The 23,536-nt window shown below is 43.6% G+C and overlaps 2 protein-coding genes across 2 annotated transcripts in view; both read right to left on the reverse strand.

The window, feature by feature from the left end:
* Positions 1-23,536, reverse strand: part of LOC139584636 (otogelin-like protein) — a 63,454-nt gene that overhangs the window by 7,188 nt on the left and 32,730 nt on the right. Inside the window, exons 28-40 of the mRNA XM_071416715.1 lie at positions 22,477-22,593; positions 8,416-8,572; positions 8,042-8,068; positions 7,743-7,922; positions 7,352-7,630; positions 5,043-5,160; positions 4,841-4,920; positions 3,204-4,753; positions 2,897-3,074; positions 2,652-2,794; positions 2,481-2,504; positions 2,306-2,398; positions 1,903-2,092 (exon numbers count right to left, since the gene is read on the reverse strand). Of these exons, the coding sequence (XP_071272816.1) occupies positions 1,903-2,092; positions 2,306-2,398; positions 2,481-2,504; positions 2,652-2,794; positions 2,897-3,074; positions 3,204-4,753; positions 4,841-4,920; positions 5,043-5,160; positions 7,352-7,630; positions 7,743-7,922; positions 8,042-8,068; positions 8,416-8,572; positions 22,477-22,593 (3,136 nt within the window). The remainder of the gene's footprint in view (positions 1-1,902; positions 2,093-2,305; positions 2,399-2,480; positions 2,505-2,651; positions 2,795-2,896; positions 3,075-3,203; positions 4,754-4,840; positions 4,921-5,042; positions 5,161-7,351; positions 7,631-7,742; positions 7,923-8,041; positions 8,069-8,415; positions 8,573-22,476; positions 22,594-23,536) is intronic.
* Positions 22,983-23,536, reverse strand: part of LOC139584089 (autotransporter adhesin BpaC-like) — a gene marked incomplete at its 5' end in the record, with an annotated part of 924 nt that continues 370 nt past the window's right edge. Inside the window, one exon of the mRNA XM_071415599.1 lies at positions 22,983-23,536. This exon is cut by the window's right edge and continues 370 nt beyond it. Within this exon, the coding sequence (XP_071271700.1) occupies positions 22,983-23,536 (554 nt within the window).

Consider the following 23,536-nt stretch of genomic DNA (forward strand, 5'->3'; position numbering starts at 1 on the left):
TTTTTAAGTTAAAAGGGGTTTAAGTTTGCCTGCATTAAAGTCCCTGGCCACTAGGAACACCGCTTCTGGACGAACATTTTCTTGTTTGCTTATGGCCTTATACAGTTTGTTGAGTGTGGTCTAAGTGCCAGCATCGGTTTGTGGTGGTAAAAAGACGGCTACGAAAAATGTTGATGAAAACTCTCTTGGTAGATAGTGTGGTCTACTGTACAGCTTATCATAAGGTACTCTACCTCAGGCGAGCAATATCTTGAGACTTCCTTAATATTAAACATCGCACACCAGCTGTTATTGACAATAGACACACACTGATCTCGCTCCGTCTGATGGTTTCACCACTATTATGGTTGTTGTGGACAAATTCTCTAAATCCTGCAGTTCTCTCTCTGGTCTCCCTACCGCTCTCCAGGTTGACGAGGCACTGTTCCAGCAGATCTTCCGGGCACTATGGCTTCCGGAGGACATCGCCCCCGACCGTGACCCCCAATTCACGTCACGGGTATTGAAAGCCTTCAAGGAGAAACTGGGGGCCACGGCCAGCCTCAAATCCGGGTACTGTCCAGCGGGCAGCTGGAGAGTACCAATTAGGAGCTGGGGAGGTTCCTTAGGAGTCCCTTCCAGGACCGGCAGGGGGAGTGAGGCTTCGGAGAGGAGGTTTGGATTTCTGCCAACGTGAGGCTCCAGCTTGCCGTCCGTCACCAGAAGGAGCAGGTGGATCGCCACCGCAGTGAGGCTCCCGTGTTCCATCCTGGTGATCGCGTCTGGCTCTCCACCAGGAACCTCCTGCACCGCCTGCCCTGCCGGAAGGTGAGCCCCCAGTTTGTGTGGCCCTTCAAGGTCTTCCAGTGGGTCAATGAGGTAACTTATCGCTTACAACCCACCAACTACTGGATCTCACCCTCTTTTCATGTATACCTCCCCAGGCTAGTGGTTCCTGGTCCCCTGGCTGGTGCCGTCCCCCGCGACACCCCTCCACCTCCCCTGGATATCGATGGGACTCCAGCCTATGCCGTCAGGTCCTTCCTGGACTTGGCTTCAGTACCTGGTGGACTTGGAGGGGTAGGGCTCTGAGGAGCGCTGTTGGGTCCCGGCGGCCGACATGCTGGACCCCAACATCATCCGGGATTTCCATCCCCGTCCGAACCAGCACGCTCCTCGCCCTCGGGGCCAAGGAGCCCCACCCCTCCTCACTCCCCCTCTCCTCCTCTCCCTTCTCTGGCCTCACCCCCCCCTGTGACCGAGCACACTTCACCTGCAGAATTTTCCTCAGTCTCCCCCTCTCCCTCTGTCTCCCCCTCTTCCTCTGTCTCCCCCTCTCCCTCACCCACCACTACCAGTGGCCACTGGGGTCACAACCCCAACCTTGACCCCTGCAGAGGTCTACTACTCTCTACTAACCACCGGCCCTGGCTATCTCATTACGCACACCTGGACCTCATTATCACCTTTATATCTCTCCCTTGATTTAGCAATCTGTAGCCTAAGTCATCAGGCAGCATTGTTTCCATTCACGTTCTGTATGGATCTCAAGTTTTGTTTCTCTGCATTCTTTATTATTAAACTCACCTTCTGCACCTGCTTCCTGACTCCCGGCGTATTAGTGACAGTGCTCAACTAAAGTGAGACAACGTCAAAACCCAAAATTTGTAAGAGCATTGACAAGAAATAGGCCCTACTCTCGCTCACAATTTCAAAACGTTATTTATACAAATATTAAGGATGCACGCACGCACACACTGAAGAACTAGGCTAAAAATAAGGTATGGTCAGGTATGAGAGAAACTTTCCCATTTCTCCAGATTCATTAAATCATGCTAGTGGACTTCATATACCTGATCTGACAGTGAAGGATGAACGTGTCAGAGTAAATGCCAAATCTAGCTAATTTCATGGATGTCTTACCACAGAGGCCTCTAGTAGGAGCAGATGTATTGGAGGGGGCGGTGTATTGCAGCACCATGATGCCAGTGCTGTGGTACCACTGTATATTGACTCCTCCAGGAGTGGTGATCAGGTACATACTGCCTGTGTCCTCTACTGACAAGGCCTTGCGGGAGAATGGCAGCCGTGCTTTGATGTGGTTCACTGACACCTGGACACACACACACACACACACACACACACACACACACACACACACACACACACACACACACACACACACACACACACACACACACACACACACACACACACACACACACACACACACACACACACACACACAGCATGAGCAGTGTTGTACAGTGTGGTAAAAGTTCAGTATGTGACCAGTTATCAGTCGGATGCGGTCAGTGATGGTCACCTTGCGGTCTAGGCTGTTGATGATAATCCTGTAGGACGGAGTGGTGATGTTCAACTTCTTAAAACACAAACCTGACGTCCCACCACTAGGGCTCTGAGAGAGGGAGAGGCCCTGGTCAGAATGAACACTATCATCATCACAGTACATCATGATTAGATGTTAAAGGGAAACTTACCGGTCGTCTGATGGAGTTGACGCTCTAAATAGGAATCAAGGCAAAGCCAACAGATCAGTCAGGAACTTATAACAGTCCCATAACAGTTTATAACACATCTATAATAACGTAAAGTACTATAACACTACAACAACTACAGCAGCATATAACACCTTCTAACAGTCTGTGTACCTGGCTGGTAGGGCATTTATCCACTGTTCCTATGATGTTCTCTCTGGGCAGGTAGACCAGGATGTAGGAGCCATTATCATACAGCGCCACGTTGTTACCGTCAAACGTTATCACACGCAGGTCTGACATCACCGAGCAGCGACCTAACACACACACACGGAAACACACACAACGCGGATAGGCAAATACACACAAACACGGTATGTAAAGTGTGTTTGTGTATGCACAGTAGTGTGTGTTCTTACAGGGGCACTGCCAGAGCGGGCAGCAGGGGTCGGTGTTGGTGAGGACAGCCATGCCCAGCAGAGAGCAGCGAGGAGGAGTGGTGTTGTACCGACAGTGGAGGGAGGAGTTATGGAGGAGCAGCTCCCCATTAAAACAGATCAGCTCTGTACACTCATCTACACGGTAGGAGTACGGGGGCTGGAGAGAACAGAGAGAAAGAGAGAGAGATCAAGAAATTCAGCTACTGGCAGAGGGAGTTCTCCAAGGCTGCATGCTCGGCCCTCTTATCTTCTCCATACGCACTGGCTCTCACTGATTGGCTCTTACTGTGCACGGGGCGGTGGGCAGGAGAAAGGGGGGCAGCACTGTTGGCATGCTGACTGCCTCAGATGTAGGAAAGAAGTCTGTGCTGGTGGATGTTTCCGTGGTTATGAACTCCGTCGTCTCTGGGGGTGATGTCGACATGGTAACAGAGGAGGTGTCATATACAACTGGAAATACAGAGATGGTCTCTGTGGGCGTAGCAACAGGACGATGTGTTTGTGTGGTGGTTGGGGTGTGGGTGGAGGGGGAGAGGGGGGGAGGAGGTGGAGAGGAGGTGGGGAAGGAGGTAGTGGCTGGGGGAGAGATAGAAGACTGGGTGGAAGGCTGGGGAGGGGTAGCAGAAGGGGGAGGAGGTGGAGTGGTGGAGTCGGTCACTGCCAGGCTGGGGGGAGTAGGGGAGGCTACTGTAGTGACCTCTGAAGGGGTCAAGGTCAGGGTCGTGACCCCAGTGGTGCTACTAGTAGTGGTGGGTGAGGAAGAGGGGGAGACAGAGGAAGAGGGGGAGACAGAGGGAAAGACTGCAGGTGAAGTGGTGTGCTCGGTCACAGTGGGGGTGGAGGGTGAGGGCAGGGAAGGGAGAGGAGGAGAGGGGGAGCGAGCAGGGGTGAGTGTGTGGGTGAAACGCTCAGTCAATGGGGCTGTACTGGGAGTAGTGGGGGCTCTGGTGGCAGTAACAGTTGTAGAGGCAGCACTGGTTGTAGTTCTGGTACTAGTAGTAACAATAGTAGTCGTAGCTGGGGCTGTAGTGGTAGTAGTAATAGTAATAGTGGTAGTAGTGGGGGCTGTAGTGGTAGTAGTAGGGGCTGTAGTGGTAGTAGTGGGGGCTGTAGTGGTAGTAGTGGGGGCTGTAGTGGTATTAGTGGGGGCTGTAGTGGTAGTAGTGGGGGCTGTAATGGTAGTAGTAGGGGCTGTAGTGGTAGTAGTGGGGGCTGTAGTGGTAGTAGTGGGGGCTGTAGTGGTAGTAGTGGGGGCTGTAGTGGTAGTAGTGAGGGCTGTAGTGGTAGTATTGGGGGCTGTAGTGGTAGTAGTGGGAGCTGTAGTGATAGTAGTAGTAGCTGTAGTGGTAGTAGTGGGGGCTGTAGTGGTAGTAGTGAGGGCTGTAGTGATAGTAGTAGTAGCTGTAGTGGTAGTAGTGGTGGCTGTAGTGGTAGTAGTGGGGGCTGTAGTGGTAGTAGTGAGGGCTGTAGTGGTAGTAGTGGGGGCTGTAGTGGTAGTAGTGGGGGCTGTAGTGGTAGTAGTGAGGGCTGTAGTGGTAGTAGTGGGGGCTGTAGTGGTAGTAGTGGGGGCTGTAGTGGTAGTAGTGAGGGCTGTAGTGGTAGTAGTGGGGGCTGTAGTGGTAGTAGTGAGGGCTGTAGTGGTAGTAGTGGGGGCTGTAGTGGTAGTAGTGGGGGCTGTAGTGGTAGTAGTGGGGGCTGTAGTGGTAGTAGTGAGGGCTGTAGTGGTAGTAGTGGGGGCTGTAGTGGTAGTAGTGGGGGCTGTAGTGGTAGTAGTTGGGGTGGTGGTTGTTTGGTTTACGAAGGCATAGGGTGTAGGAGTGGGAGGAAGGGACACACCTGAGGACAGACACACAGACATAAATTACTTTAACACCGATTTACCTGTACTTTAACAGATCCTCGTGTGACACACACTCTACTCACAGTCCTCTGTGTAGACACATCTCCTGGTGACCTCATCAAAAACCATGTTTTTGGGGCAGCGAGGGAAACAGCCCTCCACCCTGCCAGACACACATAGACAAACGTTCAAAACCTGTATTAAAACATTCTCTTACAGTGTAAAACGGTGTTGTAAGCGCGTTTCTAAGTGTGCATTTGTAAGCGTTTGCAAGGTGTGTCTTACGGGGGCAGGAAGTGGCAGCGTGTGGCCTCGAGGTCGCTGCATGTACGAACACAAGGACTGGCACATGCATGGTAGCGCCACTCACACATCATACGGAACGGGATCACAAAACTGCTCTCTGGAATACACACACACACACACACACACATACTGTCAACATACACACAATAAACACAGAAAAATAAACTCTGTGTGTGTTCGTACCGCTATCTTCTGTTTATCATAGAGAGCGTTTGAATCTATCTGTTCTCTTCTACCTTTCCTGGCTGGAAAAGTACCAGGATGTTGTCTCTGGTTTTGAAACTGAATTTAGAGAACTGAATTTGAAAACTGATTCTGAATGCCACTGAGAAGTTGAATATACACTATATAGACAAAAGTATGTGGACACCTCTTCAAATTAGTGGATTCAGCTGTTTCAGCCAAACCCATGGCTGACAGGTGTATAAAATCGAGCACATAGCCATGCAATCTCCATTTACAAACATTGGCAGTAGAATGGTCTTACTGAAGAGCTCAGTGACTTTCAACGTAGCACTGTCATAGGATGCCACCTTTCCAACAAGTTAGTTAGTCACATTTTTTGCCCTGCTAGAGCTGCCCCAGTCAACTGTAAGTGCTGTTATTGTGAAGTGGAAACGTCTATGAACAACAAGTCGTAGGCCACCCAAGCTCACGGGACCGCTGAGTGCTGAAGTGCGTAGCGCATAAAAATTGTCTGTGCAACACTCACTACCGAGTTCCAAACTGCTTCTGGATGCAACGTCAGCACAAGAACTGCTCACCGGAAGCTTCATGAAATGGGTTTCCATGGCCGAGCAGCCGCACACAAGATCACCATGCACAATGCAAAGCGTCAGCTGGAGTGGTGTAAAGCTCACCTCCATTGGACTCAGGAGCAGTACAAACACATTCTCGTATGAATCACACTTCATCATCTGGCAGTCTGACGGGCGAATCTGGGTTTGGCGGATTTGGTGGAAGAGGAATAATGGTCTGGGGCTGTTTTTCATGGTTCGGGCTAGGCCCCTTAGTTCCAGTGAAGGGACATCTTAATGCTACAGCTTACAATGATATTCTAGACGATTCTGTGCTTCCAACTTTGGAGCAACATTTTGGGGGAGGCCCTTTCCTGTTTCAGCACAACAATGCCCCTGTGCACGAAGCGAGGTCCATACAGAAATGGCTTATCTAGATCAGTGTGGAAGAACTTGACTGGCCTGCACAGAGCCCTGACCTCAACCACATCGAACATCTTTGGGATGAATTGGAACACCGACTGCGAGCCAGGCCTAATCGTCCAACATCAGTGTCCGACCTCACCAATGTGGCTGAATGGAAGCAAGGCCCCGTAGCAATGTTCTAACATCTAGTAGAAAGCCTTCCCAGAAGAGTGAAGGCTGTTATAGCAGCAAAAGGGGGACCAACTCCATATTAATGCCCATAATTTTTGGAATGAGATGTTCGACGAGCAGCTGTCCACATACTTTTGGTCATGTAGTGTATGAAACTTTAGTAAACTTGAAATGAACTCCCGAGTGGCGCAGTGGTCTAAGGCACTGTATCGCAGTACTAGCTGTGCCACTAGAGATCCTGGTTCGAGTCCAGGCTCTGTGGCAGCCGGCTGGGACCGGGAGACCCATGGGGCGGCACACAATTGGCCCAGCGTCGTCCGGGTTAGGGGAGGGTTTGGCCGGCAGGGATGTTCTTGTCCCATCGCGCTCTAGCGACTCCTGTGGTGGGACGGGCGCAATGCACGCAGACACGGTCGCCAGGTGTACGGTGTTTCCTCCGACACATTGGTGTGGATGGCTTCCGGGTTAAGTGGGCATTGTGTCAAGAAGCAGTTCGGCTTGGCTGGATTGTGTTTCGGAGGACGCACGGCTCTCGACCTTTGCCCCTCCCGAGTCCGTACGGGAGTTGCAGCGATGAGACAAGACTGTAACTACCAATTAGATACCACAAAAAAGGAGTAAAAGTTCAAAAAAATATATATATGAAATTATAGTTTGTAAACTTGATACACAGACAATAATTGCCATAAGAAAATGAAATATTAAATTTGAATATTTAATTAAATGTACATTTTAAAATTGAACGCAATATTCATTCAATTCTGTTTCAAATCATGAAATACTAGTTCAACTTATGGATTCAATGATTCAATTTGTGCATTATAAATTCAAAAATATTACATTCAAATTCAATACCCTAAAACATATTCAAATTATGGAATTCAAATACAATTTCTGTTGACACTGACATCGCGCCATATGTGTGTGTATTATGACTTTGTATTTCTGTCTAACCCTCCAGGGTAAAGGAGCTGCTGGTCTTGAAGTTGTCTGAGTTGTCGTATCTCTGAGCGCGTGCAGACGTGCGTGTCAGAGTAAGGAACACTCCCGGCTGACCAATCAGCTCTAAGGAGGTGTGGCCAGGCAGGAACAGCCCCTGGTGCTGTAGGAAGGAAGCCCTGCGGCCAAACTTCTCCCCTCTTGTCCACTGCTCCAACCGCAGCTCAGCGCGGTCCGAAACAACCAGGAAGTAGTTAGGACGCTCCGCTGACTCCAGAGAGATCACCGGGATACCTGTAATACAGAGTTTAACATATGGGTGAAGCTCACAAGAGATGTATTTGTATATTTGTATGTGTGTGTGTGTGTGTGTGTGTGTGTGTGTGTGTGAGAGAGAGAGACTCACGTGATGTGCGGTCCTTCTGTAGTCCTGCTGTGATCATGAAGTTAAAAAGTAGTCCAGGGGGAGGCAGCCCACCTACGAACTCCCTAACTAGAGGAAACACTGACCCACTGGTTCTGTTCACACCGAAGACTGTAGCATTAAACACAGCACTGACCACTGAGAATGGACCTTCACCTAACTCTACAGAGAGACAGAGTGAATATATTAGGATATTTAGTGCGTATACCTGTGTGTTTGTATTTTTGTGTGAGCTGAAAAGTGTTCCTTTGTGATACATTTTTGGTTAGGTTCAAACATACCTTGGTTGTAGTATTCACAGTCATAGGCTGGAAGAGAAGAACGGAACGAACATTTCCAGACATACAAATCCACATAGGCACAGTATGTGAGGATACTTAAGTAGCCAAGTAACCCTTAATGTTTAGATCAGGCTGGGAGAGAGATCATGGTATTGTGTAAGAGTGTATGTGTGAATATCTGGGGGGGGTCATTTGATGACAGATAGAAAGAATGGTGGATGAGATATGGAGCAGTGGCGGGACTTTATAGTTCTGGGTAGTGGTGTGTGTGTGTGTATATAGGAGCATTGAGTGACCCAGCACCTATGCTGACAGAGAAAGCAGGAGGAATTGGGTCTGAGGAACAGACCCACATTGTGTGTGTGTGTACTCACGACAGACAGAGGGGTTTCTCCATACCACAGTAACACCGTGTTGACAGCAGGTGTGTGCATAGGCAGCGATGGACGTACACAGACACTCACAGTCTCCGCCCCGATTACAGTTACAAGTGTCTGTCAAGCAGTTCATATAGAACCATGAGACATCCACCTACACACACACACACACACACACACACACACACACACACACACACACACACACACACACACACACACACAGGTGTACATCAGAACCAGGTCATGTCTACCTGGGGGGGGGGGGGTTAGTGAGGGTTTAGTGGGGGAAGACAGGGGGTCTGGGTTAGATGTGGGTTAGGGGTGTGTGTGTGAATAATGTAGATAGGAATGAGTGACGTGTGTGTGTGTGTGTGTGTGTGTGTGTGTGTGTGTGTGTGTGTGTGTGTGTGTGTGTGTGTGTGTGTGTGCGTGCGTGTGTGTGCGTGTGTGTGTTCTAGGGGGTGAATAGTTATCATTAATTCAGAGTGGGTCTGAGTGATGGTACATCAGAACAATGAGATGTGGGTTGAACTCTGGAACACAGGGATCAGATTAGACATTAGAGACAACTGAGCTTTATAATACAATGTGTATGGAGGGGTGTGTGTATGTGCGTGTGTGCTTTCTTTGTCACAACAATAAACAGTCAGTATCTGGATACTATGTGTGAAATTCTTGATAATGTATGTGATATCAACAGAGAAGTATATTTTCTGGGTGATTTAAATATTGACTGGCTATCATTAAGCTGCCCACTCAGGAAAAAAAGTTCAAACTGTAACCAGTGCTTGCAACCTGGATCAGGTTGTCAGTCAACCTACCAGGGTAGTTACAAACAGCACAGGAATTAAATCATAAACATGTATTGATCACATTTTTACCAACACTGCAGATATTTGCTTTAAAGCAGTATCCAAATCCATAGGATGTAGTTATCACAATATAATTGCCCTATCTAGGAAAACCAAAGTTCCAAAGGCTGGGCCTAATATAGTGTATAAGAGGTCAGACAAGAAGTTTTGTAGTGATTTATATGTTGATGATGTAAAGAATATTTTCTGGTCTGTGGTGTGTAATGAGGACCAACCAGATGCTGCACTTGACGCATTTATGAAACTACTTATTCCAGTTACTAATAAGCACGCACCCATTAAGAAAATTAGGGAGGAGAGGGCGGGACTGAGACAGGTAATGGCGGACTGAACGTAGTTATGTAGAGCACCTCAAGATAAAAACGTAATATTCAATACCGGCAGGTTAGACTAAATATTAGCACTACACAATCTGGTGGGTGATAACCTTCAATCTGGATAACAACACCAAAAAAATCTTAAGACTAGAGACATTTATCGACAAATATTACGAAAACAAGCAACACCCAAACATGACGGAGAGTAAGACAGGCGAACCTATTTCAAAACGGAAATGTGACTCTTCTACAGACACAGACAATTTAATATTTTCACCACCGGGAATGGTAAAGGTCGAAACCAATCTGTTAAAAATCAATAAATGACAAACTGGGTATACTTGAACTAGTCAGTAAGGATATAAAAGAGTTGAAGGCAAGCCTCGAGATGAGTGATGAAAAAGCTGCGACATTGGAGAAGGAAAGCTAAAAGTGACAGTCAATAAGATTGAAACCGAAGTGAATGAACTTAAAAAGGAGAACACCGTTCTGAGAGAAGCCTTACTGGACATAGAGACTAGATCCATGAGAGCGAATCTGGTACTTACAGGTATCCTAGAGAAAGTAGAAGTTCCTGAATCTGTAGTTAGAGAGTTCCTCCTTACAGCGCTTCAGATCCCACGCGAAGCTATTGACAAAATACAACTCGAACGTGTACACCGCTTCGTACAGAGAGGGCAGAGGTATGACCGCTCAATCGTTGCCAAATTTGCTTAATTTAAAGATAAAATAATGGTTAAAAGCCTGGGGAAAAGACTTGCTGGGACCTAAATTGGCATGAATGACCAGTTCCCGAAGGAAATGCAGAACGGCGTAAAGTTCTGTATTCAATTTTCAAGGTAAATAGATTAAAAGGGAAACGAGTAGCTCTCGTCGTCGATAAACTATATATTCATAACCAGTTGTTCAGAGACACAAAGACTCCTCCATGGCTATTTTAAAAATTACAAAGTTCTTATAGATGAGGAAAATAATGAAACACAATTCTAGCCCTGTTATGGATTGTAATTATATATAGAAAATCTATATTTTTTATTGTATCATCAAATATAACTAATTGGATCACAAAAGTACTAATTCAACATGGAGAAGATAAAAACTCAGTAAACAGAAGGCACAGTATGTGTGGGAGGTGTGGTGTGTGTTTTTGGTGTTTGGAAAGTGTGGTGTTGAGTGAGAAAGGAAATGGTTGCATATCCCAGAACCAATGTATTGCTGTGAGCAGGGGGTGTGAGAGAGCTTTCAATGTTGTTCAGATGATGGATATACTTTTTATAATGAATTATATGTCTTATTTATTTATTTATTGTCCTATCATGGTGGAGCAGTGTTTTAAAATAAATTATACATTTGATTTATTTATTGTCCTATCATGGGGAACAACATTTTTTAAATAAATGATATCTAATGTATTTATTTATGATCCTATATTGATGGAACGGTCCACAACCCTATACCCTAGACACCCACCTGAATGACCCAGATACTACGGAGAAGTCCCTAACTGTTTTATGGGCCTGCTGTAAGTGGTCTGTATGCAGCCAAAATGCAGTCAGAGACCTAGAGCAGCACTTCCCCCTCAAGATTCTGAGCCTGCTTGGCAGGGTTGGTCCTGCAAAGCCAAAGCCCCCTAAAGGGAGAACATACTATATAAGGAAATTCTCAAAGCTGCTAATGAGAACCTTGACAACCTTTTACCTAGCCGGTGGGGATTCCGGTGGGGTGCCCCCACCCAGGCAGTGGCAGTGCTGGCAACACTAGCTGTAGTAACCCTTGGGGAGGGGGTCACACTCAGACATTCAGAGAGGGGGTATATTATTGTGACCCTGGTGGCACAAAATCAAAAGTCTGACTGCATGGAGATGCTTGGGAATATGGTCAATACAGGGGACCATGTTTTGGGTGTTTCAGTGAAAAGGTGTACATTTGACCTACATCATCTAGGACGTGACAATGGTTAATAAAATCTCCCAATTTCTGCCCATTTTTTCTGCACAGTTTTGCAGGCCTTCTCATACTGCTGCAACTGTATATGCATTCGTAAATCAAGACCTTTCTTGAGTTGGGCTCTGGGATGGTGCAACTGTTGAGAATGTGAGCCTATGGTTGTGTGGGGGAAAGGGTTGAGTGTATGTGCATATCCAACAACTGTTGTGAAGGAGTAAAAGATGTTAGGGACAATATAGGATGATTCACAATAATTGTTTGCTAATATAATAATTGCTTGCAATAATGTAATTTTGGTAATGGCGAGACTGGTGAGAGGTAAAATCCTTTGCATAAATTGCCTACATTAGTACAATATTTAATAGCTAATTATGGAAATTAAGAAACAGGATTTAAATATATATATATATATTTTGATTGCTATATATAATACAAATCGAGGTGAGGGCGATGGAAATGCATTTGGAGGTTGATCTACTTCTGTTCTGTAAATGGCACTGTGTGCTCTTTTCGAAGGATGGATCCCAGTCTTTTCAGGGCTATGGGATACGGGGGTCGGGGGTGGTCTGCCGGGCATTGGGATGACAACCCAACTCGGGATGAGGAGGGCTTTTAGCGGGTGGAATAGTGGGTACCAATTGGAGGTTTACTTAGTAGCAATGCAAATATCATGGTACAGGTATTTAAACACTCAATCATCATGTTACTTTTTAATGGTACGTTTACAAACATATATTTTGATAAATAGAATTGAAAGTTGTGTCTCATTATGGTAAGTGGTGAAATAAGTATAGACAGTTACAACTGTAATGGCTTAGCAGATAATAAGAAAAGACGATCAGTATTTACCTGGCTAAAAGAGAAGGAATATAATATCTATTGTTTACAGGAAACTCATTCAACAATTTTAGATTAAGTTTTGTGGAAAAAGGACTGGGGGGGCAAAATATATTTCTCCCATGGGCAAAGAAATTCAAAAGGGGTGATGGTATTAATTAACAGTAATTTTGATCCAAATGTGCAAATTGTCCAAAACAGATCATCAAGGTAGATGGATTATTTAAAATATGTTACTGGACATTAAACAGATATGGCTTATTAACCTATACGGTCCAAAAATTTATGATCCAAGCTTCTTTGAAAATATATATAAGAATTTATCAAATCTACAAGCAACACTAGACTCAATTATTATGGTGGGAGATTTTAATACGGTCTTAAATACCTCTATGGACCGGAAAGTAAATCACATTACAAACTATCACCCTCAGGCACTTAAGGAAATCATGAATGTCATGGATACATTGGAATTAGTGGACATATGGAGACTTAAATACCCTGAACTAGTGAGATATACATGGCGGAGGCTTAATCAAGCTAGTCGTTTTGACTACTTTCTTATGCCATTCTCTCTGGCACCAAAAGTTTATAAAGTGTTGATAGGGGACAGAATGCGGTCGGATCATCACATAATTGGCATATACAGTTGAAGTCAGAAGTTTACATACACTTAGGTTGGAGTCATTACAACTTGTTTTTCGACCACTCCACAAATTTCTTGCAAACAAACTATAGTTTTGGCAAGTCAGTTAGGACATCTACTTTGTGCATGACACAAGTAAATTTTCCAACAATTGTTTACAGACAGATTATTTCACTTATATTTCACTGTATCACAATTCCAGTGGGTCAGAAGATTACATACACCAAGTTGACTGTGCCTTTAAACAGCTTGGAAAATTCCAGAAAATTATGTCATGGCTTTAGAAGCTTCTGATAGGCTAATTGACATCATTTGAGTCAATTGGAGGTGTACCTGTGGATGTATTTCAAGGCCTACCTTCAAACTCAGTGCCTCTTTGGCACAAGATCTTTGTCTTTCAATTGCTGTAGGCTGTGTATTTTTCAGAAATGTTTTAGGATGAGTATTTTGGTAAAATCAGCCAAGACCTCAGAAAACAATTGTAGACCTCCACAAGTCTGGTTCATTCTTGGGAGCAATTTCCAAACGCCTGAAGGTACCACGTCCATCTGTACAACCAATAGTATGCAAGTATAAACACCATGGGACCACGCAGCCGTGGTACAACTCAGGAAGAAGACGCGGTCTGTCTCCTAGAGATGAACGTACTAGGGTGCGAAAAGTGCAAATCAATCCCAGAAAAACAGCAAAGGACAGCAAAGGAGCAAAGGACCACAGTAAAACGAGTCCTATATCGCCATAACCTGAAAGGCCACTCAGTAAAGAAGAAGCCACTGCTCCAAACCACCATAAAAAAAGACTGACTACATTTTGCAACTGCACATGGGGACAAAGATCGTACTTTTTGGAGAAATGTCCTCTGCTCTGATGAAACAAAAATAAAACTGTTCGGCCATAATGACCATCGTTATGTTTGGAGGAAAAAGGGGGAGTCTTGCAAGCCGAAGAACACCATCACAACTGTGAAGCACGGGGGTGGAAGCATCATGTTGTGGGGGTGCTTTGCTGCAGGAGGGACTGGTGCACTTCACAAAATAGATGGCACCATGAGGGAGGAAAAGTATGTGAATATATTGAAGCAAAATCTCAAGACATATTAACAAAGGAAATTGAAGGACTAACAGTACAGTTAGATAGCAATAAAAACTGTACCATAGAAGCACAGAATAAGTTAGAGGAAAAATGCACCAAATTATTTTTCAATCTTCAATATAGAAATGCTACCAATTTTTTTTATTGAAACTTGTTACAAATTATGGAGTCACGCATGATTCACCGAATGATATTTTGAAAGAGGAAGTAAAGTACTTTAAGAATATGTTTTCGTTTCAGTCTCATCCATCTCCACTAACTGAAACTAATTGTATGGATTTTTTTCCTAATAATAATGTAAAATTAACATCTGTACAGAAAGACTCATGTGAAGGCCAAATTACAGAGGAGGAACTTCTTGATGCAATTAAAGCCTTTAAGCCTGGGAAAACTCCAGGGCTGGATGGCATACCAGTGGAAGTATACCAAACTTTTGTTGATATACTCAGAGGACCATTATTAGCATGTTTTAACCACTCCTATATAAATGGTAGATTATCAGACATGCAACAAGAAGGTCTGATATCATTATTACTGAAACAGGACCCAAGTGGTATATATAAAGATCCAGTCCATTTAAAAAAAAATTTGACCTCTTACACTTCAGTGTTGTGATACAAAAATCCTAGCAAAATGCTTGCCGCATAGAATTTAAAAAGTATTGTCAGATATTTTTCATCCTAATCAGACAGGTTTTTTACATGGACAATACATTGGAGATAATATAAGACAAGGACTGGAAACAATAGAATACTATGAAATATCGGGGACGCCAGGCCTGGTTTTGATAGCTGATTTTGAAAAGGCTTTTGATAAAGTACGACTGGAGTTTATATATAAATGCCTAGAATATTTCAATTTTGGGGAATCTCTTATAAAATGGGTTAAAGTTTTGTATAGTAAACCTAGGTGTAAAATAGTAAATAATGGCTACATCTCAGAAAGTGTTAAACTATCGAGAGGAGTAAAACAAGGTTGTCCACTATCGGCATATCTATTTATTATTGCCATTGAAATGTTAGGTATTAAAATTAGATCAAACAATAATATTAAGGGATTAGAAATCCGTGGCTTAAAAACTAAGGTGTCATTGTTCGCTGATGATTCATGTTTTCTTTTAAAACCACAATTAGAATCTCTCCACGGCCTCAGAGGATCTAGATACATTTGCTATCCTCTCTGGATTAAAATCTAATTATGATAAGTGTATTATGTATCTAATATTATGTATTGGATCACTAAAAAAATCATATTTTACATTACCGTGTAGTTTACCAATTAAATGGTCTGACGGAGATGTGGACATACTCGGTATTCAAATCCCAAAAGAAAGAAATGATCTCATTCCAATACATTTTTATAGAAAGTTAGCAAAAATAGATAAGATCTTGCTTACGTTTACCTATTTGCTTATTATTTTGCCTACACCTAGTGGCCTGCTTTTTAAATTATATGAACAAAAAATATTCAATTTTATTTGGAATGGCAAGCCAGACAAAATTAAAAGGGCAAAATGATTAAACATTAAAGCATTAGACCACTAAAGTGACACTGATCACTAAAGGGATCAGTCATGCAAAAGTTATATTTAAATCCAAACTGGTTCTCTAGTAAATTGTTAGGAATGTCTCGTCCTATGTTCAAGAATGGCCTTTTTCCCTTTATTCAGATTACAGCTGCTCACTTTCGGTTGTTTGAAAACGATATAATCTCCAAAATATCGTTCTGTTTTAAACAAGCCTTAGAAAGTTGGTTGCAATTTCAGTTTAATCCAACTGAAAAGACAGAACAAATAATACAACAAATATTGTGGTTAAAGTCAAATATACTAATTTATTTAAAAAAACATATTTTTCGAAGAAATGTTTAAAAAAGGTATAATTTTAGTGAATGATATCATAAATAGAACTGGTGGAGTTATGTCACACATGTAGCTAACACAGACATATGGAAATGTCTGCTCTACCCAAAATTACAACCAACTAATTGCAGCATTACCACAAAAATGAAAGAGGCAAGTAGAAGGGGAAAAAAGTAAGGAACTTGTATGTCGGTCCTATATTAAAGAGCATAAATGGTTAAAGAAAAGTGTGATAAATAAAAACATATACCAATTTCATTTAAGGACCAAAAAACTGACAGCTGTGCCATATAAATTGCAAAATAGTTGGGGAGAGATTTTCGATGTACCCATTCCATGGCACATGGTTTATGAATTGATACGCAATACTTAAATTACTATACAAAATTCTTGCAACCAATAGAATGTTATACATATATACAGTGGGGCAAAAAAGTATTTAGTCAGCCACCAATTGTGCAAGTTCTCCCACTTAAAAAGATGAGAGAGGCATGTAATTTTCATCATAGGTACACTTCAACTATGACAGACAAAATGAGAAAAAAAAATCCAGAAAATCACATTGTAGGATATTTAATGAATTTATTTGCAAATTATGGTGGAAAATAAGCATTTGGTCACCTACAAACAAGCAAGATTTCTGTCTCTCACAGACCTGTAACTTCTTCTTTAAGAGGCTCCTCTGTCCTCCACTCGTTACCTGTATTAATGGCACCTGTTTGAACTTGTTATCAGTATAAAAGACACCTGTCCACAACCTCAAACAGTCACACTCCAAACTACACTATGGCCAAGACCAAAGAGCTGTCAAAGGACACCAGAAACAAAATTGTAGACCTGCACCAGGCTGGGAAGACTGAATCTGCAAAAGGTTAGCAGCTTGGTTTGAAGAAATCAACTGTGGGAGCAATTATTAGGAAATGGAAGACATACAAGACAAGACCACTGATAATCTCCCTCGATCTGGGGCTCCACGCAAGATCTCACCCCGTGGGGTCAAAATGATCACCAGAACCACACGGGGGGACCTAGTGAATGACCTGCAGAGAGCTGGGACCAAAGTAACAAAGCCTACCATCAGTAACACACTACGCCGCCAGGGACTCAAATCCTGCAGTGCCAGACGTGTCCCCCTGCTTAAGCCAGTACATGTCCAGGCCCGTCTGAAGTTTGCTAGAGAGCATTTGGATGAACTTTTTTGGTAAAAATTCAACTCATCGTGTTTGGAGGACAAAGAATGCTGAGTTGCATCCAAAGAACACCATACCTACTGTGAAGCATGGGGGTGGAAACATCATGCTTTGGGGCTGTTTTTCTGCAAAGGGACCAGGACGACTGATCCGTGTAAAGGAAAGAATGAATGGGCCATGTATCGTGAGATTTTGAGTGAAAACCTCCTTCCATCAGCAAGGGCATTGAAGATGAAACGTAGCTGGGTCTTTCAGCATGACAATGATCCCAAACACACCGCCCGGGCAACGAAGGAGTGGCTTCGTAAAAAGCATTTCATGGTCCTGGAGTGGCCTAGCCAGTCTCCAGATCTCAACCCCATAGAAAATCTTTGGAGGGAGTTGAAAGTCCGTGTTGCCCAGCAACAGCCCCAAAACATCACTGCTCTAGAGGAGATCTGCATGGAGGAATGGGCCAAAATACCAGCAACAGTGTGTGAAAACCTTGTGAAGACTTACAGAAAACGTTTGACCTCTGTCATTGCCAACAAAGGGTATATAACAAAGTATTGAGATAAACTTTTGTTATTGACCAAATACTTATTTTCTACCATCATTTGCAAATAAATTCATAAAAAATCCTACAATGTGATTTTCTGGATTTTTTTTTCTCATTTTGTCTGTCATAGTTGTAGTGTACCTATGATGAAAATTACAGGCCTCTCTCATCTTTTTAAGTGGGAGAACTTGCACAATTGGTGGCTGACTAAATACTTTTTTGCCCCACTGTATGGGGATACAATCTTTTCCAGCTCTGCAGATTTTTCTGTGAGGAGGCAGTGTCATTAGATCATTTATTTTGGTATTGTCCATATGTAGCTCGTTTTTGGTCACAGGTCCAGGAATGGCTGAAGAATTGCAACATTTGCCTAGAACTAACGCTGCAGACAGCAATACTGGGTGATTTGAAAAGTCATAGTCAATCAATCAATAATATAATAATTATTTTAGCAAAAAAATATATTTTTAATTTACAATCTGTAGAAGCTATGAGAATAGAAAGGTTCAGTACTTTTGTCAAGCATCACAGCACGGTTAAACAATATATGGCAAATAGAAATCCAAAATGGATGGTGTTGAGAGATAGATGGGAGGGGTTGAATGGAGCTGAAGATGGGACTAATAACAAGATAACCAATGTAAAACATACGGGGTCTGTGAAATGTATAGGTTCAGAAATGTTGTGAAATAGCACAGTTACAAATATAAATCAAACAGGAATAAAAACAAACAAAATATTACTATTGTAAAATAGATTGTGTCTGTGTAATGTGTATAAGATGTATAAACCGAAGGTAGAAGCCTAAGTGTTATTGTTTATTAGTTTACTCCAATTGGGGGAAGGGTGGTAGGGTTTGCGGGGAATAATAAAGGTATATTCCCCCAAAAATTATGTATGTCTATATAGGTATGTGTATGTATATATGTGTATATGTATATGTATATGGATATACTGTATATATTTACCCCCCAAAATATATGGGGGATTGGAAATTATGCAGACAATCACATTGATGGAAGAAACAATCTTTCCACAATATTAAGCTGATCCACCCCTTAAAGAAAATTAAAATTAAAATAAAATTACTGTAAAAAATCCCCTTGGATTGATGAGGAATTTAAAAATTGTATGGTTGAGAGGGATGAGGCAAAGGGTATGGCAATTAAGTCTGGCAGCCCAATTGATTGGCAATCGTACTGAAAATTAATAAATCATGTGACTAAACTAAATAAAAAGAAACTACACTATGAAACAAAAATAAATTATATATATATTGGGGCACCTTAAATGACATTTTGGGAAAAAAAGACAACTCGGCTCCTTCATTTATTGAATCAGATGGCTCATTCATCACAAAGCCCACTGATATTGCAAACTACTTTAATGACTTTTTCATTGGCAAGATAAGCAAACTTAGGGATGACATGCCAGCAACAAACGCTGACACTACACATCCAAGTATATCGGACCAAATTATGAAAGACAAGAATTGTACTTTTGAATTCCGTAAAGTCAGTGTGGAAGAGGTGAAAAAATGGTTGTCTATCAACAATGACAAGCCACCAGGGTCTGACAATCTAGATGGAAAATTACTGATAATAGCAGATGATATTGCCACTCCTATTTGACACATCTTCAATTTAAGCCTACTAGAGAGCGTGTGCCCTCAGGCCTGCAGGGAAGCTAAAGTCATTCCGCTACCCAAGAATAGTAAAGCCCCCTTTACTGGCTCAAACAGCTGACCAATCAGCCTGTTACCAACCCTTAGTAAACTTCTGGAAAAAATAGTGTTTGACCAGATACAATGCTATTTTACAGTAAACAAATTGACAACAGAATTTCAGCATGCTTATAGGGAAGGACACTCAACAAGCACAGCACTTACACAAATGACTGATGATTGGCTGAGAGAAATGGATGATAAAATGATTGTGGGGGCTGTCTTGTTAGACTTCAGTGCAGCTTTTGACATTATTGATCATAGTCTACTGCTGGAAAAATTTATGTGTTATGGCTTTACACCCCCTGCTATATTGTGGATAAAGAGTTACTTGTCTAACAGAACACAGAGGGTGTTCTTTAATGGGAGCCTATCAAATATAATCCAGTTAGAATCAGGAATTCCCCAGGGTAGCTGTTTCGGCCCCTTGCTTTTTAACATTTTTACTAACGACATGCCACTGACTTTGAGCAAAGCCAGAGTTTCTATGTATGCGGATGACTCAACACTATACATGTCAGCTACTACAGTGACTGAAATGACTGCAACATTCATCAAAGAGCTGCAGTTAGTTTCAGAGTGGGTGGCAAGGAATAATTTAGCCCTAAATATTTCTAAAAGTAAAAGCATTGTATTTTGAACAAAACACTCACTGAACCCTAAACCTCAACTAAATCTTGTAATAAATAATGTGGAAATTGAGAAAGTTGAGATTACTAAACTGCTTGGAGTAACACTAGATTGTAAACTGTCATGGTCAAAACATATTGATGCAGTAGTAGCTAAGATGGGGAGAAGTCTGTCTATAATAAAGCGATGCTCTGCCTTCTTAACAACCCTATCAACAAGGCAGGTCCTACAGACCCTAGTTTTGTTGCACCTTGACTACTGTTCAGTCGTGTGGTCAGGTGCCACAAAAAAGGACTTAGGAAAATTGCAATTGGCTTAGAACAGGGCAGCACGGCTGGCCCTTGGATGTACACAGAGAGTTAATATTAATAATTTGCATGTCAATCTCTCCTGACTGAAAGTGGAGGAGAGATTGACTTCATTACTACTTTTATTTATGAGAGGTATTGACATGTTGAATGCACCGAGCTGTCTGTCTAAACTACTGGCACACAGCACGGACACCCATGCACACAAGACATGCCACAAGAGGTCTCTTCACAGTCCTCAAGTCCAGAACAGACTATGGGAGGCACACAGTGCTACATAGAGCCATGAATTCATGGAACTCAATTCCACATCAAGTAACTCATGCCAGCAATAAAATTAGATTTAAAAAACAGATTCAAAAATACCTTATGGAACAGCGGGGGCTGTGAAGCAACACAAACACTGGCACATGCACACACACACACACACACACACACACACACACACACACACACACACACACACACACACACACACACACACACACACACACACACACACACACACACACACACACACACACACACACACACACACACACACACACACACACAATTACATATGCTCTGGCAGCAGCTAATGGGGATCATTAATAAATACAAATAGAAATAACCCCACCGCCACCATGGGGCACTCTGTTCAGAACGTTGACATCAACAGACTGCTCACCCACACAACGCCATACACATGGTCTGCGTTTGTGAGGCCGGTTGGACGTACTGCCAAATTCTCTGAAACAACGTTGTAGGCGGCTTATGGTAGAGAAATGAACATTCAATTATCTGCAAACAGCTTTGGTGGACATTCCTGCAGTCAGCATGCCAATTGCACACTCCCTAAAAACTTTAGACATCTGTGGCATTGTGTTGTGTGACAAAACTGCACATTTTTGAGTGGCCTTTTATTGTCCCCAGCACAAGGTGCACCTGTGTAATGATCATGCTGTTTAATCAGCTTCTTGATTTGCCGCACCGGTCAGGTGGATGGATTATCTTGAAATGCTCACTAACAGGGATGTAAACAAATTTGTGCACAACATTTGAGAGAAATAAGCTTTTTGAGCATATGCAACATTTCTGGGATCTTTTATTTCAGCTCATGAAACATGGGACCAACACTTTACATGCTGTGTTTATATTTTTGTTCAGTGTACATTTACACACTATGAGGTTGGAATAATACTGTGAAATTTAGAAAATTATGATAATGCCCTTTTAGTGTAAGAGCCAATAACAGCTAGTTTTCAGTTTTCCCCTCCCCACTCAGATCACTCCCAGAGAAAATACTTGCTTGAGAAATTGCTCTTGCTAACAAGCTATTTTTTGTTTCTTTTTGACCATTTTAATTGCAAACCCAGAAATGAAATGAAATTGTTACCCAGAAATAATTTTATATTGAGATAAAAACAGCTGCATTGGGCCTTTAAGAAATCCTGGGGAGAACATTGCTTAACAAGACAACCTTCGTGTTGGGTCATTCTGAAGTCAGTCAAACCTACACCACCATCTGTTGGCCACTCAGAAAATAACACAATATAACCTCAACAACCCACCACCGGGGGCCTCCCGAGTAGCGCAGCGATCTAAGGCACTGCAACACTTGAGCCGTCACTACGGCCCAGGGTTTGATCCCAGGCTGAGTCACAGCCGGCCGTGACCGGGAGACCCATGAGGTGGCGCACAATTGGCCCAGCGTCGTCCAGGGTTAAGCGAGCAGTGTGTCAAGAAGCAGTGCGGCTTGTCAGGGTCGTGTTTCAGATGACACATGGCTCTCGACCTTCACCTCTCTAAGTCCGTACAGGAGTCGCAGCGAAGGGACAAGACTGTAAGTACCAATTGATATTCACGAAATTGGGGAGAAAAAAGTACAAAAAGAAAAACAACCCACCACCTAAAGCTGCACACCTTAACCCCCTGTATGCGTCTCTGGTCGTGGTGTACATCTCCTGAGAGTAGAGCTTATTTACTGAGATCAGATAAGAATCGTTCCCATATCCCCCTTTCCTGTGTGTGTGTGTGTGTGTGTGTGTGTGTGTGTGTGTGTGTGTGTGTGTGTGTGTGTGTGTATGTGTGTGTGTGTGTGTGTACACTCACCACATTGTGACAGGGAGTAAAGACATCACTGTAGAGTAGAGCACACTCTCTCTTGGCGTACGGCTGTCTACCCAGGTCTCCTTCACACGCTCTCTTCACCACATAGTCACTCTCACACTGACACACACACACAGACAAAGTTAGTGGGTGGGTGGGTGCCTGATTTCTCCAAAATCTCACAGGTAGACCCTAGAGAGGCAGGAGACTGGGCTGAGGGGTTGAAGCGAGGGGGCAGGGGGGATAGGGCTAGGGAAGAGGAAATATAACTATTTCCACTTCAAAACCAAAGACAAAGAACAGGGAAATATTCTCCAAGTTACCCCTTTTAGCCAGCCATTACTCTGGGAATAATATTTGATCTTTAGAGACATGGTAAATTGGCTGTGATTCGGTTTAGTTCGCAGGTTGGCATTTATTGCCGTGAATCAGATTGCACGATGTGCTTCATTTCTGTCGTCACATTCTGCTATTTGCTTGTGAGGCTACGTCAGCCGACATAGGCTACATCAACTGAAGCAGTGTATTTGATCTGCACATGTCCCATTTCCAGCAGAGCATGTCCCAGCCCCAGCAGAGCATGTCCCAGCCCCAGCCCCAGCAGGGCATGTCCCAGCCCCAGCCCCAGCAGGGCATGTCCCAGCCCCAGCAGGGCATGTCCCAGTCCCAGCAGAGCATGTCCCAGCCCCAGCCCCAGCAGGGCATGTCCCAGTCCCAGCAGAGCATGTCCCAGTCCCAGCCCCAGCCCCAGCAGGGCATGTCCCAGCCCCAGCAGGGCATGTCCCAGCCCCAGCCCCAGCAGAGCATGTCCCAGCCCCAGCAGAGCATGTCCCAGCCCTAGCAGAGCATGTCCCAGCCCCAGCAGCGCATGTCCCAGCCCCAGCAGAGCATGTCCCAGCAGAGCATGTCCCAGCCCCAGCAGAGCATGTCCCAGCCCCAGCAGCGCATGTCCCAGCCCCAGCAGCGCATGTCCCAGCCCCAGCAGCGCATGTCCCAGCCCCAGCAGCGCATGTCCCAGCCCCAGCAGAGCATGTTCCAGCCCCAGCAGAGTATGTCCCAGCAG

The sequence above is a fragment of the Salvelinus alpinus genome, chromosome 9, assembly GCF_045679555.1.
Source record: "Salvelinus alpinus chromosome 9, SLU_Salpinus.1, whole genome shotgun sequence".
NCBI lineage: Eukaryota > Metazoa > Chordata > Actinopteri > Salmoniformes > Salmonidae > Salvelinus > Salvelinus alpinus.